Below are 18,344 nucleotides of genomic sequence, written 5' to 3' on the forward strand. Positions count from 1 at the left end.
ATTAAGGAACACATTATTAAACATCATCCATAGCAAATTTTATGTACTGCATACTTGCTTAATACTTTTTTAAATTGGATCATATATTTATTTATTTATTTTTTATTTTTGGTGTTTTATAATGCCTCTTTTATAAATATTAATCTGAAAGGATTTCATTATAAATAAAAAAAATGTGGTAGAAGTGCCAAATAGACAACTCTCTATCCAAGTCACAATGTATTTAAAGTTAACAATTAGTATACTTACGACCAAATTAGTATACTTACGACCAATCTAGTATACTTACGACCAATCTTAGTCATAAGTTTTTTTGTGAAACCAACTCCTGTTCATTGATTAGTATTTGTGTTAATTGTGTGTACCATTTTGTCAAATGTGCATTTACTCCATAGCCCTTTATTTTATATATACTATTTAAATATTCAGAAAAAATATATATATATAAAGAAGAACTATCAATTAACAACTTCATGCTTTTACCTTATTAGTGTTTTTCCTTGTGTTGGTCTTTGGTTTCTTCCAAACAGGTAGAATTGGATCTGCATTCAACTAAAATTATTTTCAACAGTTACATTCATTTCTTTTACTTTTCTTTGCATTTTGCAGTAAATGACAGATTTCAATTTAAAAGTTTTTTTTTTTTAATTTCTTCCTCTGATCCTTTAGTTGTTATTTCTTCAACTTGTTTCTTTTCTTTTTGAATTTCTTCCTGTCCCTTTAGAGTCTTTTTAGTCTCTTTGTTGTCTTCCTCTTTTTTCCCACAACAGGCAATCTGAATATGAAAATTAAAATACACAACATATAGACATTTTAATAAAGGAATGTGATTTTTATTTCAAACAAAATACTTCTTAAATGTTCCATCTTCTTGAGATACATAATTAGTTACAATTTAAAAAAAAAAATACCTTAAAACACTCATTTGAGATTTATTACTCGATCTTTACTGTGGATTCATTTTTATTTATGGGTTACCAATATTCATGCATTTTGTTAGCAAAGAGCTGCAAACCACGAATTTAACAATCCAAGGAATATAAAGGACAAAACAAGTTTGATTAGTAAAAAAAAATGTGTATGTAAGGTGTAAAAAGGTGACATTTGTATTTGTCGACATCTGTATATAATATTCATAGTTTTCGTTTTTTTTTATTTAGGACATGAATGTTTTATATAACGACAAATCATCATTAAACATGATTTGCAAATAAAATCTTCTAATTTCAATTATATCTTCAACTTCAATTGAGGCATTTTAACTGCATGTGCTTTTGTTTACTTTCCATTTCGAAGAGTTTTCTTGAACGTTAACGTATAAACCATTACAGCAGATTGTGTGATAAAACTGCCAACTTGCAATTAATTAATTATCAAAATTAAGAAGTGAGGTGTTAATTTTGACATATCTAAACAGTTCTATATAATAAAATGCTACTTTGCCATAATGTGGGTTGTACACCCTTGGAACTCCATTATTAACAAAATAAACAAATGAAACAATCTGAAAGCAGTTAGAATGATGGAACTTGGTAATCATCATGGAACTTATTAAAAATAGGTTTTTTTCCTTTTGCTCCTACCATTTGCATGCAGAATGTATTATTGAATACAATATTGTGGTGATGACAGGAAGATATTAGTTTCCATGCAGATACCATATGCATCTTTTGGAGTCATTAGACATGCATCTGAAATATGATAAAAACTGGTTACTAATTATTTAAGTTTGATATTCACATTCATCCACTTATAGCATTGCATAATCATCAAAATATTATTAGATTAACCTACAGATTGTGTTATTTTATTATTTTGACGAAGAAAAAACTTATTCCTTCAGTTTAGTTAAATTCTGGTCTTTGAATAGGGTTAGGTTATTGCAAACCATGCATCATGCTTAAATTGTATGAAAAAGCTAAATTAGACTCAAACATCACATAAGTTAAAAGAACTTTCTTTTTGCACTTGAATTATTAAGAAAGTTTTATACCTTATATGCTTTCTTCAAACAGGATTTACAGTTGGTAAACACTTCGATTAATTCCAATATCTTATTAATCTGTAAATAAAACAAAGAAAATTTCATTTATGAAACATTGTAATGATGGTAATGTAAGATAAAAATGCCATTCAAGAATGACAAAATGGTCACATTCAATAATATTTTGATACATATCTGCATGAGAACACTTCATTTTATATCTAGGTTAAAATTGATATACAATAAATGTATATGCATATCTCACCTTTAAATCTATTGTCTTCAAATCATCATGGCATCCACATGCAGTACTAGTTATCCCAGCTATATTGCTGCTTTCCTCCAAAATCTGAAAAGAGCTTTCAGCGTTTACATCCTCTCTGTCTTTCTTTATTAATCTTTTTTTTTTGTTAAATTCTGCCTTTTCTTTTTTTCCCTATATTGAAAAAAGACAAGAAATTTAGAATTTTTCAATGTAAGAACTAGTCTTCAAGGTTCATTATACAGTACATGCCTTTTTTGGTGGAGATATAGAAAAGACATATTTAATATATTTAAATTCATGGTGTATACTTGTCAGAAAAAAAGTAATATGTTAAATACATGTAGTACATGTACCTTTTTCTTACTGTATATATATATAGGCTACAGTTTTTTTTTTTTTTTTGGTTTACGGATTAAGATTTTTGAGATTGCATAAAAAAAATGAATTTTTCTTTTTATTGCTGTCCCCTTTCAAACTGTTGAATGTAGCAATTAAAATTCTTGTAAAAAATAAAATATGACATGTCTGGTAAATCATTCAAACCATCCTTATTTGATGATGTTTTCACCTTCAGTTGGAGCCAAAAGTGTAATTCTACAAAAAAAGACGAGCTTTTTCTCCCATCGGTTAATATAAACTATGAATCGAAAATTGCAACATGATCAGTACTTCTAGATCTATGAAATGGATAATTTGTTTCACTAATTTCAAGCAACCTGTAAAATATTGTACTCGACAAATTTCTAGAAAAGGTTGGAAATATTTAGGTATCCAAAGAGGGATTCTTTTTTTTCTTTTTCATACCTTCCAACCGGATTTTTCAAAATAAAAAATCTGTAAATTATAAAAATAAAAAATGGGTTGCCTTAAGAACACTTTGTGCAATTTTAAATGGCTAACAGATTCATTTTAATCCATGTAAAAAACTTTCAAACATTGGAACAATATAAATGTGAAAATACTTGCCTCAATAGCACACACACTGGAAACCTTTTTTGCTGAAACTGGTGTTGATGTCAATGCTGAAGGACTTAATATACTATCACTCATTTCCTGAAGTTTTAAAATTTGTACACATTAACTACAAATGCAATGATGATGTTTAAATTCTTAATTTATGTGAGACTGAGTGGATTTTTTAAAGACCCTCCGAGTCCCTCCCTAATAAAAAAATTAAACCATCCCCAACAAAAATAATCCCTGTCCATATTCTCCCATGTAGATTTACTGTATTTGGGTCATGTCTTAGTTTTTAAAATATACCTTTTATTTTCTTAGGTAGATCAGGTGTGTAATATAGACTATCCTTTGAGGCACCTGTCAATTTTTGCTCATAAAATTAAAAATTGAAACTGACCAATTGGCATATTTTGGCTTGTAATTGAAAAATAGAATTGACAGGTACAAATGTTTGATCAATATTTACCTCATCTGAGCATACAAAAGTTTCTGACTCGCTGCTTTCATTAAAATTACCATCCATCATTTCATGCCTGATGCTTTTTTTCTTTGGTGTAACTTTTTTCTTGGTTTTTCTTTTTTCCTTTGTCTACATTAAAAAAAAAAAAACATTAAGGAACACATTATTAAACATCATCCATAGCAAATTTTATGTACTGCATACTTGCTTAATACTTTTTTAAATTGGATCATATATTTATTTATTTATTTTTTATTTTTGGTGTTTTATAATGCCTCTTTTATAAATATTAATCTGAAAGGATTTCATTATAAATAAAAAAAATGTGGTAGAAGTGCCAAATAGACAACTCTCTATCCAAGTCACAATGTATTTAAAGTTAACAATTAGTATACTTACGACCAAATTAGTATACTTACGACCAATCTAGTATACTTACGACTAATCTTAGTCATAAGTTTTTTTGTGAAACCAACTCCTGTTCATTGATTAGTATTTGTGTTAATTGTGTGTACCATTTTGTCAAATGTGCATTTACTCCATAGCCCTTTATTTTATATATACTATTTAAATATTCAGAAAAAATATATATATATAAAGAAGAACTATCAATTAACAACTTCATGCTTTTACCTTATTAGTGTTTTTCCTTGTGTTGGTCTTTGGTTTCTTCCAAACAGGTAGAATTGGATCTGCATTCAACTAAAATTATTTTCAACAGTTACATTCATTTCTTTTACTTTTCTTTGCATTTTGCAGTAAATGACAGATTTCAATTTAAAAGTTGTTTTTTTAAATACAGCTTAATCTTTAAAATTTTAAGGCTATACACTGTATGCAAGATTTAACTCATCCTTGTTTACTGACCTACAGTGTGTATGTACAATTGTCAAATATATCATCATGCATGTATTCTATATGAATGGCATGTTGTTTATTTGAAATGAGACTAAAAGTCAGTATATTTTCACAATACAAGTAATTTTATCTAATCCTATCGCTGCCACATATAGATACATGAAAATATAGTGATATACACAAGTTTATAATAATAACCTGCATGTCCTTGTGTGAAGATTCTGGTTTGTCTGAACTTGAAGTTTCAACCTTCCTCTTGTTTGTGCTTATGTTTTCAGACTTTCTATCGTCAACTACTGGTCTTTGTCCCAAAAGCTTTGTCTTTAGATATTCTCTGTCAACTGTAAAATAAAATCAAGAAAATTAAGTTACAAGGGTTTACAAAAAATTGTGTCAATAGACCACTTTCAAGTTAGCATTCAATCGTTGCGATTCTGTCAAAAACTATGGTTTTATTGACCATCTTTAGTGTGTTTAGGGGCATCGTCACTTCCAATATATGTTGAGTTTCTGGCTTGTGAAAAATATGCTATATGTTGCACGAAATATTCTGCAAATTCACTTCTCAAAAGTTATAATCAATATTACAGTCATCAGTGCATGAATTGTGATAAAGCACTTATGAAGCAATAATTATTTCTATATCACCCTGCAGTTTGATAACAATTAAATGAAAGAGACACTTGATGATTTTTAATCTGCTTAGATACAGTTTTGCCCCCACGATCTGGCAAATAATGTCATATATAAAACTTTTCCGGTGACAGATTAACTAGAAAGTAGTCTATTCAAGACAGTTATTTTGTTCATTTACAAATTGTAATACAGGACCTCACGGTTAATGACGCCATATTGGATAGGGGGCAAATTTTCATACTGGAGGTGAAAACGGTTTGAAAAAATCGGGAAAACATCATGGAAACTGAACATTGCTTTTCCCGTAGTTTCATACCATTTCCCCCTCCAGCCAGAAAATCTGCCCCTATCCAATATGGCGTCATGATCATTAACCGTGAAGTCCTGTATTATCATAATGCATACACGATTTGTGTATTTCTTCTTCTTCCATATACTGCCCACATTCAACTTTCTAAATATAATATGGAATATTGATATAACTCATCTTCATTATTCAAAATAAATGAATACTAGATAAATGAATACCAACATAAAAATAGTTCAAAGGAAATTACTATTGCCAATCAAGATATTTAGATCGGTAATAAACAAGACAATGTTTGCCAAGATATAATAGCAACTTGGAAAATTATTTGTCAAAGATTTAAAATGAATAAGCAATGTATAAATAAGTAATTAATCAAGTGATGCATGAAGACATTTGTATACATACCATCTATGGCTGCCAAAACACCCCAACAATATCCGTAACCTGTACATCTAGCCTCAACTTTTTCTCCAACTGCATAATCTTTTAATCCCTTCCTTGGATAACGAATGACTGTTAGTGGAATATCATTAGTAGTGCCATCATCCCAGTCTACGATTGCAAATATCTTACTCGTGGTGTCCATTTTGATTGTTAGTCTGACGCTTTTAAGTTCGAACTGCGCGGTAAAAAGTGAAACCCGATACTGATTATCACCTCCCATCATCACATCATATTCGTAGACTGGTTCTTTCCCTTTCAACATACGGGTGTCTGAGTTAGAAGCAAACAGATGAAAGGACAGGGAACCAGTCTAATCAAACAATCGCGGGAAATAAAAATTACAAACCTCAAATGGAAAAACGAAAATAAGAAAATAAAAAAGATGGTGTGACTGATAATTACATTGTATCTATTTGTATTCACAAGTTATAAAAAAAATCATGTTAAGAATTCTTTAAAATTCTATTTATTGGCCTGTCATTGGAATATACAGAGAATGTGGAAGTTCGGATATTTCGTTTCGCAATTTTTATAGTTCCATAGTGTTTGAACTAAAAAGCAGCAACAATGAGCTCAACCTCAGATGAAGAGTTTCAGACTCCTAAAAAGAAACGTTACAGAAGTTCTATGTTTCACGGATTTTCAAAAAGGAATGCAAAATATCATAAAATTACACCCGATAAACCGAAAAGTGACAAGACTGGACAAGCCGACAACAGTAGCTGTGCCAGTGGCAGTACCCCCCGCTTATTAGTGCAAACAGAAATAGAAACCTCGTCTTTACAGTCTGACTGTGACAGTGATTTAAGCTCATCCGAGGAATCCGTGTTTGATGGAAATTATGACCAAGATACAGAGATTAATGATTGTGATCAACAGATACAAAATGACAGCAGTTTGAGTTTGACAGAAATGAATAGTGATGGATCTAGTTTCAGCAGTTTAATAACTTCATCAGAGGAAGATATTAATAGCTCAGCGTCTGACATAGATGTCTCAGACTCTCAGAATACATCTGATAGTGATGAATATGCATCAGAAATGGCTGCTTCATCAGTTGATGAACATTCTGATGTTGAAAATTCTTTAAGAAATAAAATTGACAATCCTTTGTATGATGGATGCAAGTTTTCACAATATAAAGCTTATGTTTTAATAATGCTTTATGTTACTAAGAACTCTTTGTCAAAGGAAGGCTTTGATGAACTTTTACAGCTTCTCTCAGCACTGTTGCCACCAAATTGCAAATTGCCAAAATCAGTGTACCAATTGAAAGAGACACTCAAGAAGTGTCTAAATTACAAAGAACCGAAACAGCATTTTTACTGTGAGAATTGTCAGCAGTCACTCCCTGACAAGAGGGCATGTGACAGGGAAACATGCCAAAGAAATCAAGCAAAAACATTGGAATTTTATGATTTAGATATGGCAGAACAATTGAAAAGATTTTTTCAAGGTAATTAATAAGATTTACATAAATTTGGATCCATACAAAAATATTTTTTTGGTAAACTGTACTTTTATATGTTTATAATGGGTTCCATCCCTGTTCGAGTGATCTTTATAAAAATTGGTACTTGCTGCTTCTCAGCTTATTATATAGACATTGTTAATTATTTAATTTATATACATGTAGTAAAAAACACATTGATGCATGCTCATACATGTATATGTATGTATATTGTCCTTTTAATACATAACACGCATAATTTGATAAATATATATTTTTCTATTGAAGATGACAATTTTGTAAATGCTGTGAAGAAGCAAAAAAGGAAAGCGGAAGAAGCTGGTACTGATTTAACAGATGTCATTCAAGGGCAATATTACCAAAAAATGCTTCCAAAGCATAATGGTGCAGATATGAATCTGACTTTGACTCTAAACACAGGTTTATATATTATTCTTCTTTTAAATTATATATATACAAAAGCTATATAGCTAGTACACATGTACTTTAAATTTCTATGTAGAGGTTCTAAAGCATCATATTTCAAATCATGTACAAGTATTTACTCTGTACATGTGTTCAAAGACAAATTTAAGTGAAAGGGTCGATTTAAAACACACATATATGGTGTCATATATGTATCAGTACATGTAATAAATACATGTAGATAATTATCCTAGTAAAAGAGAACAGTAATTCATCTACACTCAAAGTATGTTTTTAGTTTACACCTTTGGCAGGAGTGGAACTTCACTTTAAATGTAGTTTTGAATATAATAGATTCTTAATGACCAAAGGATGTACAAAATATTATGTATATGTACAGTATTTTCTTATTTTATCATTTATTGAAATACAATACATAGAAGTTTTTTAATTTATTTCCAGACAGTGTTTCAATATTCAAGTCTTCAAAAAAAGGCAGTTTATGGCCTGTTTATTTGGCAGTGAACGAGCTTCCAGTGAAACTCAGGTATTTGAAAGAAATTAAATAACTGCTATGATTACATGTATTAGAGGCTACATCTTTGTTGCACAATTTGGTAAAAAGAGTTAAATTGAACAACACTTTTTAGAAAAAGAAAAATCTTGTCTATAAGCTAACAAGTTAAGAATGATTACATATAGTGGGTTTATAAGTTGGTTTTTTTTGGGGGGGAGGGGGGGGGGGGGGTCAGCATATAGTTACAATAAACAGTGTAAAACTACATGTATATAATTACTTAAACTTTAATTTGTTTTACAGATACTCAAGAAAGTACCTTATACCATGTTTCCTGCATTGTCATTCTGAGAAACCGAACATGATAACATATTTATCACCCTTGATGAAGACGTTGAATTCTTTAAACGACAAAGGTATGAAACTTAAATACATTCATTTAAACCATGTTAAGTCATAAGATATCAATAAAATGCTAGGAAACTTATGAAAGTTTAGTACTAAACTAGAAATTCTGTTGTTAGCCTCCATTTGGTTGGCTAAAGCTTATGTTGAATTTAGGTCTATCTGTTAAGTACAAATGATTAACTCAATATTCTTTAGACCCCTTCTTACAACTTTTTTATATTTAAAAGAAGAACTATTGTGACTGTTTCTTGGAATTTATATTAACCGTAGTTCCTGTTTCCTGTGTTTGTCATCTACAGCTTATCCTTATGGCTTTTATTGTATATATAATTGATGATTCATTCGTGACCTTAAAAGATTATGAAGAAAATAATATTTCAAAATATCATTTTGTCACAGGAATAACAGTTCAGACTGATGAAGGAGCACTCTTGGTTAAGGCACAGCTACTAATGGCCTCGTTAGACTTACCAGCTCGTGCAATAGTTGCCAATATGAAGCAATTCAATGGGAAGTTTGGATGTAGTGTTTGCCTTGATGAAGGCAAGTCCCGTCCTGGACAGGCGATGTTACGCTATTTCCCTTTCAAAGAATTAGTACAATTAAGGACACATACTTCGATGGTAACTGACGCCAGAAAAGCTGCATTGGAAGGGAATGAGGTAGAGTTTTTGTATCATTACATCCGATCTCTTTTGGTTTTGTTTTAATAAATTTACAAGTAAATAACTTCCTATTCCTATCCAATTTGTATTTTGGTTAGAAAAAAAAACAACAGAGGTCATACTCATTAAACCTGAAATGGTATGTTTTGAGGATAAATTATCTTCAAACATACCTCACAAGCAATTTGAGACTAAGAAATATATAAGTCCTCTATATACTGACGGTAATTTTTTTTAATCGCAAAATTCTCTGTTTTCAAGGGCAATAACCTTCACAATATTGTCTGATCTGCACAAATCTTACACATATTCTTAGCTTTCATTATTAAAGATTTATAGATGATTTTCTCACTTGAGCCAGTACGTCGAAAGTGAGAAAAATAATCAAGTTGAGATGACCAATGATTTTCTGTGTATTGCTATTTTGCTTATGAAGTCATGAATGTTTACATTGACAATGGTGTGTACACCCTTAGTTCCTAGCGATAATTTACCTTCTCGTTCGAGTCTCTTGATATGAAATATTATCACAGAAAAGATCATAGCACAATTTACGAAAAATAGCTTTAACCAAAAATATTGTTTGGTTAAAGCTTTTCCAAATATAATCCATTAAAAAATCAAGGATAACTGACAGACCGAGTATTTATAAACCTCGAGTACTATCCAACTTGGAAGGGGATTAATTAAATGTAAATTTTTTTAACTCAAAGATATACATTTTATATTTCAGGTGCATGGAATCAAAGGTGCTTCTCCACTTATGCTGTTACCCTATTTGGATATGCCAAGGAGTCTTGTCATAGATTGGATGCATTGTGTACTCCTGGGAGTAACAAAAGCAATGATGACACTATGGTTTAACAGCAAAAACAAAGACAAAACATTTTTTATTGGAGATAAGGTACTTATTTAACAGTAGATTTTGTTAACAATGGCTGATCCAGAACTTTTTATAAAGGGGACCCACTCACTGACCTAAGACCTAATTAAGGGAGGGCCGGTTCCAGTCATGATTCAGTGTTTCCCTATATAATCAACCAAATTTGTCCCAAGTAAGGGTCCCCCACTGGATCCTCATATGATAACTAGTCAAAAGTTTTATTTATATGTACTCCAGTATTGCATTCTAACTGACACAGAAATATTTCATGATAAACATGTACATATATATATAGTTTGTAGATAACAAGAGTTGACAACTGGAATTATAAAATTTTATATAAACCATGGTTTATCATGAAACAACTTTTTTTTTTAGATCGAGTTGCTTGACAGAAGGCTTTTAGGAATAAAAATTCCTGACTTTTTCTCACGTAGACAGAGAACACTACATGATCATAAACACTGGAAAGGTAAGGTAACACATTTTATGTAAATGTTTGTATTAAAGTGGTACCCAACACCTCACTTAAATAAATTTAGCTCGTTTATAATTTTCATAAAATTTAAAAAAAATATTTACTTTGACCTGCTGACAAAAATTATAAGAATTGAGAATTTGAACCACACGGTTTATGCGAAAGATTCCATAGGATATATAGCAGTTTGACAAACACTGACTTATATCATTGAGAAGCTTGATTTCTCTTTTCTAATACTAATTTTTTAGTATATGTGATTAAAACGTTGAGCTGATTTTTTTAAAGAGTTTCCCCCTTTAGTGTTAAATACCACCTTAAACACATTTTGATGACAATATAAGTTTTTTTTAACTAAATAAATACTGAAATTGAGGTTTTGTATAATTACATTATTAATGTATTGTTTTACTTTTTCAGCTTCAGAAATGAGAGAATGGCTGTTGCACTTTTCTGTACCAGTCTTGGAAAACTTATTGGCACCAGAACCATACTTGCATTTCATTTTGTTGGTGTCAGGGATTTCAACTTTGGTCAGAGATGATTTAAAGAAGATAGATGTTGATTATGCAGAGAGTTGTCTCATAGATTTCTGCAAAATCTATCCCAAGATATATGGTAATTTATTATACAAAATAATAATGGAAAAAATAGTACTCAATTACGTTTTACCAGTTATGTATGTGGGTTTGACTATCAAAACAACCTCCTTTTATATGTATTGCAAAAGAAATAGTTGCAGATACATTTTGATTACTCAAAGAGGTTAGAAGTACTTTTTTCATTTGGTAGTTTGTATATTAAAAGAAATACAAATACTTAATACGTTTCCTGTAAAAATAAAATTTTATCTTGAGCATTTGTATTTTAATTTTTCAGGAGATTTTACACAGACCATGAACCTCCATCTTGTTAGACATTTACCTACTTATGTCAGAATGTATGGACCTTTGTATGGGTATTCATGCTTTGGGTTTGAGTCTATGAACTCTTTTCTTAAACGCATGATACATGGCACTTCTCACATTAATAAACAGGTAAATAACTTATGACATTTGTTAATTTAATTGCTGACCTCACATTAAAAAATGAAAGCAAATTGGAGTAGTCAAACAAGAGACACAAACAAAATACATTACAATAAAACAAAACATCCAGAGGTCACAATTGTGACTCAATAATTGGGGCCACGGTCCAAACCAAGATTGCATTTGTAATATAAGTTGTATTACTTACATGTGTGTACAGATATGCATATATGATATATTATTATTAATAGTACTAAATGACATTCAAAATATTCCAATACTATGAGTTGTCGAATAAGAATACTGTAAGCTAATTTAAAGATGATAGTATATTTATTGTTTTATATTATTTTTTTCAGGTCAGCTTTGCCATATGTATGACATAGGAACTTGCAAGTGCTGTGAAAACATTTGTAGATGAAGAGGAGATAACATCAAAGCAACTCTTCAAAAAACTGTCTTCTAGATTCATACAGTAAGTTTTTGTTGACTGATGTAATGAATTTTTATGGAATTAGGCCTTGTATTTTAAAAGCTTATATAAAATTAAGCTTAACTGTTTTGAAATAGAAAATAACAAAATTTAAATTTACAGAAATATGGAGTCCACACCATGTTGGTAATGTTCTATTTTGATTAATATATCAATCATTCATGTAATTTTTTTACCAAGTGTTTTTGATACATAGGAGTGGCCAGACAGGTTTTAAGTTTTATTTTTATACTGAAAGAATTGAGATGGAAACAGGTATGGCAATATAGGAATTCATTTCACATGTGTCATAAAACTATACACTACATAAAAAAGATATATACTTAGGAAGCAATGTAACATTAGTTACACATTGAATGCATGATCTTGGAATGTATTTAATTAATCTGAATAAATTCACTATTATAAAGTATTTAATGTAAAAAAATTGAATAAGTCATGCCAATAGCAGCAACTTAATATATGTTTTGTTTTTGTAGAGATGACAAAAACACAGAAAAGGAAATTTTAAGTTTAGGAAAGAAAACAAACCTACCTAGACAAAGTCCTCATTATCTGTTATTGTCGAGAGAAATGAGGGATAATGGTGTAAGGCAGTTCAATAGGTTGCAGTTTGGTGGAACTATATTCTACTGCAAAGATTACCAGGATGCAAAAACAAGAAATGATAGTGCTTGCTGCTCTACTCACAATGATATGACGAAGAAAGGGATTATTTTATGCTTTTTGGAATATAACAACCATATTTATGTGATAATTAAAGAATGTGTCTCAGTTCCATTCAATCTTGGAGACTTTGCCAGAACACAAATCAACAACTGTACCTTGAAAAAATATCTTGATCAATCTGTTTGCAGTCATATTGAGAAAATAGAACGATTTAATGAAAACATTGTTATTTCAGGAAAAAAACTTCTAAAGAAGTGTGTTCTGATGGAGATTTACAATGGGGAATCATTCATCAGTATTCCTCCCAATACTTTAGAACATAACTAATTACATGAATTTGAAAAGAAGAAAAAAACTTTTTCTTCCATAGCTGTTTATCTATTTTCTGAAATTCTGTCTTTGTTTTTGTATATGAAATTGATGTACTATATAATATGTAAATGTTGATACATGAGAGTAAAAGTGTTTTATCATGCACTAAAATATATTTTGTACTCCTGAAATAACTTATTTTAAGGTATTGAGGTTTAAAAAACAATTTATTAGTTATCTTAATTAAATCTTCACTTAATATATTATAACTGCTGGGATTAAATAATATCTCAAATTTGACCAGGATCATTCAATTAAGTTCAAATTCAGTGGGATATTTTATCTACTAAAAATTCTCTAAGTCCAACATTCCACTGGAATTATTAAAATACACATATCCTTATTCCAGTGGGATATTTTAGAATGACAAAGTACAAAATTCCACTGGAAATACCTTAATAACCCAGTGACAATTCCACTGGGATCCCGTTGAAATAATTTTCCCACTGGAATTCCACTGACTCACCAATACATCCCAGTTGAATTCCACTGGATTTTTTTTTCTCAGTGGGATTCCAGTGAATCCCAGTGGTATCCCACTGGAATCCCAATTACTTTTTCAGTAGGGCTAAATTGGTAATTTTAAGGAAATTTTGCTGTTTTGGGTTATTATCTTGAATATTATTATAGATAGAGATAAACTGTAAACAGCAATAATGTTCAGCAAAGTAAGATTTACAAATAAGTCATAATGACCAAAATGGTCAATTGACCCCCTAAGAAGTTATTGTCCTTTATAATCAATTTTTAACAATTTTCATAAAATTTGTAAATTTTTACTAACATTTTCCACTGAAACTACACGGACAAGTTCATTATAGATAGAGATAATTGTAAGCAGCAAGAATGTTCAGTAAAGTAAGATGTACAAACATATCACAATCACCTAAACATAATTTTGTCATGAACTGCCTGCTTCCTTTGTTTAATTCACATATACCAAGGTGAGCGACACAGGCTCTTTAGAGCCTCTAGTTTTAATAAAAACTGTTTGTCTAATTATTTCCGGTCATACGTGAAACATGTGACTAACATGTGATCACGCCCTTACGGCCGGATATACGAAATACTAGGTCTAAACATTGTTTTTGTTTCCAACGGGATGTTAGCAAACATAATCTGTAGACTTGTTTCGTCTTGTTTAAAAGAGGAAAATACAATTTTCAAAGAGATGGTGCCGTGGGTCTTTTATTTATCCTATGTGCATAATGTAACATACAATCCTGTGTGAAAAAAAATGCCCAATGACTTGACAAAATCGATTTCAGATTTGACAGACGTTAGAACACGCTTCCCGATAACGATGTAAAGAGTCCTTGGAAAATTTAATCGAAATTATGTCTCTTATCATTGTACCAATGCTCGTTGGATTGATTTTACTTCAGCAGTAATTATTACTGGATATTTTAGGTGAATTAATATGATTTAATAAAAAATACATGTTAATATACCGTTACACTTGAAATGTACAAAGTTGGTATCTTTATCACAATTTTTAATTAATTTTTTTTATTCATGTTCTGCAAACACTTATCAGAAACAAAATAAACTTGTCAAAGGAGAAGTAAACTTTTACCATGCATGACTTGAAAGGAAGTACTTTATTGATTTTAGCCCACTAAAGTAGGTTAAAATGTGGAAACCATGTAAGATGGTGTACAGGTCACAAATATCACATGGTGCCTATTTTAAAGATTTTAATTCCAAGTTAAAAAAAATTTTCTTTACTGGATTTAAAGAATTTTACATTGCCAATGATTTGGAATAAATTGTATATAACTGGAATTTCAAAACCAAATATAAATACATTTTTTTGGCTAAAACATCAAGATACAACGATTATCAGATTATGGTATCCTGTATCAATGAAGAAAAAATGGAAATTTCTGAATAAATTGTACTAATTGTTTTCAAAACAAGCACATATTTAGGAGTTTTATAATACTGTTACATTAAAGATGGATTTTAAGAAAAAGTATACTGTTCAGATTATTTTAAGCAGATTTTGCAATAAAATAAAACTTAAAAAATGCTTTCGGTTTCTTATGGTTTCCTGTCGCGTTTAAAAAAAACTTTAATTTAACATTGAAAATAGATTTTAAATATTAACTTGAATTAAGCAAGTATATAACACTAGTAATGGTGTTCATTTATGTCTTTTGAAAAATATTGTGCAAAATAAAGAAAATAAAGATTGGTTTCCTGTTTGGTTTCCTGTCACGTAAACGGTGAATCAAAATGTATTAATTTTTTCTTGAAAAACTCAATTGTTCCATTAATACTATTCTAAACACCAACACAACACACAGAATAAAAGTTAAAGTTTTAGAACTTATAAAAAAAGGATACCAAAAGAAACCAAAGGCTGAATACCAAATTATGGTCCATATGTACTGTCACTAATTAATATGTAATTATTCAGATTAGAATGCAGATTTGTTTATGTAACAAAAATAATCAGCCCTTTCAATTATATAAGAGTTAATAGCATGACCCATTAGGATGTTTATTGAGCAATATGAATGTATAACATTTGAAAATAATAATTCACCTAAACAATGCAATTAATATTTTTTTCAAAGTATGGATTATTGAAACAATGTTTGGTAATTAAAAAAGTTTCCTTAAATGTGCAAATCTTGTTTTCTGTCTTCATAGAAGGGAATGAAACAGAATTTTTCATTCTTTTAGAAATGACTGCCAATGGTTATCTGTATATCAAGTATATATTTAGCAGTAATACTATGAAACTACATCAAGACTTTACTATTTTGTGCTAAAATAAGCTTAAAAAATCATATTGCAGAGTTATGCCCATGCAGTATTCCACATTTCTGGGAGTATTGCCCAGCCCAGGAAAACCCGGGTTTTCCCATCCAGGAATTCCCGGGCGGGTAATACTTTGCCAACCCTGGTTTCTGGACAATAACTTGTGAGCAAGTGTATGGATCTCTTTGGAATTGTACTACAAGGTTCCATATCTAAATGTGAAAACTTGGTAAGAGATTTGGGTAATTTGCCCCAAACGTTTAGGAATTAAAGGCCAAAAAATTGGTTTTATATGGAAAAGGGAGTATGGTTTAACAGTTTCCACATGTTAAGGAAACCGAATTATTTGGTTTTAGGATTGAAATAATTTAAGAGGACAATGACCAGTTAGGGATACTAATGCAATGAAATAATATGATGCAAAGTCAAAGAGTCTATGACATATACATAATGATATAAAACTTGTGGAGAATATATTAATATACATGTAAGTCTTTGCTAAAGTTCTATCATTATGATCATTTTCAGATTCATCAACTACTCATTTACTTGATACCATGGCAACAGAAATACCCAGTGAAGAATCAAATTATATAAAGATAAGTCTTCTTATACTAAAAATCTCTCAACGTGCAGTTCGACTCAAGTTTGATACAGAGTTCCATCCTGACTGCTTACAAGAAACTCTCAACAAAAGTAGTGGCAAACTGAGAGAACTTCAAAGGATCAACAGAATAAATCAGCACCAGTGGACATTGTTATTTCCTTCAAAAGGTTTGTGAATATTTGTTGATACATTTTGTGTAGTAGGTTAATAATATATTTTTACGTCATTCTACAACAAACCATTAAACTGACTTTTTTTCTAAACACTTTCAGATATTGGGACAATTTTTATCATGTGAGTTTTGTTCCTTCAGCTGCAATTATTTTTGCAGAAATTACGGGCTATGGACTTTGCTAAATTGTTGAAAATCACAGTAATACAGTAACAGACTTGTTTTCTAAACACTTTCAGATATTTTGGCTGATTTTTGGTTTGTGTTTTACTCATGATGAGTATAGATCATGTCTAAGTTTTCGTTCCGCTCAGCTTATTTTTACTGTATTTTCAGGCTTTGGACTTTGATAAAATTTGGAAAATCACAGTTATACAGACCTTTTTTAGCTCACCTGGCCTAAAAGGCCAAGTGAGCTTTTCTCATCACTTGGCGTCCGTCGTCCGTCGTCTGTCGTCGTCCTCGGTCGTCCGTCGTCGTTAACTTTTACAAAAATCTTCTCCTCTAAAACTACTGGGCCAAATTAAACCAAATTTGGCCACAATCATCATTGATGTATCTAGTTTAAAAATTGTGTTTTTTGACCCGGCCAACCAACCAAGATGGCCGCCATGGCTAAAAATAGAACATAGGGGTAAAATGCAGTTTTTGACTTATAACTCAAAAACCAATTAAAGCATTTAGAGCAAATCTGACATGGGGTAAAATTGTTTATCAGGTCAAGATCTATCTGCCCTGAAATTGACAATTGCATCAGACAACCAATTGTTAGGTTGCTGCCCCTAAATTGGTAATTTTAAGGAAATTTTGCTGTTTTGGGTTATTATCTTGAATATTATTATAGATAGAGATAAACTGTAAATAGCAATAATGTACAGCAATTTAAGACTCGAAAATAAGTCAAAATGACGAAAATGGTCAATTGACCCCCTAAGAAGTTATTGTCCTTTATAATCAATTTTTAACAATTTTCATAAAATTTGTAAATTTTTACTAACATTTTCCACTGAAACTACTGGGACATTATAGATAGAGATAATTGTAAGCAGCAAGAATGTTCAGTAAAGTAAGATGTACAAACATATCACAATCACCTAAACATAATTTTGTCATGAACTGCCTGCTTCCTTTGTTTAATTCACATACCAAGGTGAGCGACACAGGCTCTTTAGAGCCTCTAGTTTCTAAATGCTTTCAGATATTGGGCTGAATTTTGGTAGATGAGCTAACCATGATGAGTTACAGATCAAGTTTAAGTTTCTTTCTGCTCCCCTAATCTTTGCCAAATTAAGGGTTTACAACTTTGAAAATTGCTGAAATCCTTTTTTCAGACATTTTTTGTCGAGCCTGCAACTTTTGTTGCAGAAAGCTCGACATAGGGATAGTGATCCGGCGGCAGCGGCGGCGGCGGCTACGGTGGCGGCGTTAGCTTACTTCTTAAAAGCTTTATATTTTAGAAGGTGGAAGACCTGGATGCTTCATACTTTGTA

The 18,344-nt window shown here is 30.6% G+C and overlaps 3 protein-coding genes across 3 annotated transcripts in view; 2 read left to right on the plus strand and 1 right to left on the minus strand.

Moving 5' to 3' along the window:
• The window catches only part of LOC139529076 (uncharacterized), an 87,854-nt gene that overhangs the window by 22,910 nt on the left and 46,600 nt on the right, over positions 1 to 18,344 (plus strand). Inside the window, exon 3 of the mRNA XM_071325327.1 lies at positions 16,604 to 16,849. Coding sequence (XP_071181428.1) covers positions 16,604 to 16,849 — 246 coding nt within the window. The remainder of the gene's footprint in view (positions 1 to 16,603; positions 16,850 to 18,344) is intronic.
• LOC139528952 (DNA ligase 1-like) lies at positions 623 to 6,231 on the minus strand. The gene is made up of 8 exons (XM_071325198.1): positions 5,879 to 6,231; positions 4,726 to 4,868; positions 4,303 to 4,371; positions 3,676 to 3,798; positions 3,216 to 3,302; positions 2,250 to 2,420; positions 1,994 to 2,062; positions 623 to 775 (listed from the first exon to the last, which is right to left on the minus strand). Exons 1-8 carry the CDS (start codon positions 6,177 to 6,179, stop codon positions 623 to 625), a joined length of 1,116 nt encoding a protein of 371 aa, XP_071181299.1. The 5' UTR covers positions 6,180 to 6,231.
• On the plus strand, positions 6,313 to 13,351 carry LOC139529080 (uncharacterized). Its single transcript, XM_071325332.1, has 10 exons — positions 6,313 to 7,808; positions 8,256 to 8,340; positions 8,614 to 8,726; positions 9,118 to 9,380; positions 10,117 to 10,287; positions 10,645 to 10,738; positions 11,165 to 11,362; positions 11,624 to 11,781; positions 12,132 to 12,247; positions 12,745 to 13,351. The coding sequence occupies exons 1-9, from the start codon at positions 7,442 to 7,444 to the stop codon at positions 12,156 to 12,158; spliced, it is 1,476 nt and encodes a 491-aa protein (XP_071181433.1). The 5' UTR covers positions 6,313 to 7,441; the 3' UTR covers positions 12,159 to 12,247; positions 12,745 to 13,351.

Source organism: Mytilus edulis, chromosome 6, assembly GCF_963676685.1.
Source record: "Mytilus edulis chromosome 6, xbMytEdul2.2, whole genome shotgun sequence".
NCBI lineage: Eukaryota > Metazoa > Mollusca > Bivalvia > Mytilida > Mytilidae > Mytilus > Mytilus edulis.

Coding starts and splice junctions, on each gene's coding strand:
- LOC139528952 (XM_071325198.1), bottom strand. CDS start 6,179: ATGTTGAAAGGGAAAGAACCAGTCTACGAATATGATGTGATGATGGGA. Junction 3,799..4,302: donor CAAGGAAAAACACTAATAAG/GTAAAAGCATGA, acceptor TTTTTAATGTAG/ACAAAGGAAAAAAGAAAAAC. Junction 2,063..2,249: donor TGAAGACAATAGATTTAAAG/GTGAGATATGCA, acceptor TTTTATTTACAG/ATTAATAAGATATTGGAATT.
- LOC139529080 (XM_071325332.1), top strand. CDS start 7,442: ATGTTTATAATGGGTTCCATCCCTGTTCGAGTGATCTTTATAAAAATT. Junction 8,341..8,613: donor GAGCTTCCAGTGAAACTCAG/GTATTTGAAAGA, acceptor TTTGTTTTACAG/ATACTCAAGAAAGTACCTTA. Junction 9,381..10,116: donor CTGCATTGGAAGGGAATGAG/GTAGAGTTTTTG, acceptor TTTATATTTCAG/GTGCATGGAATCAAAGGTGC.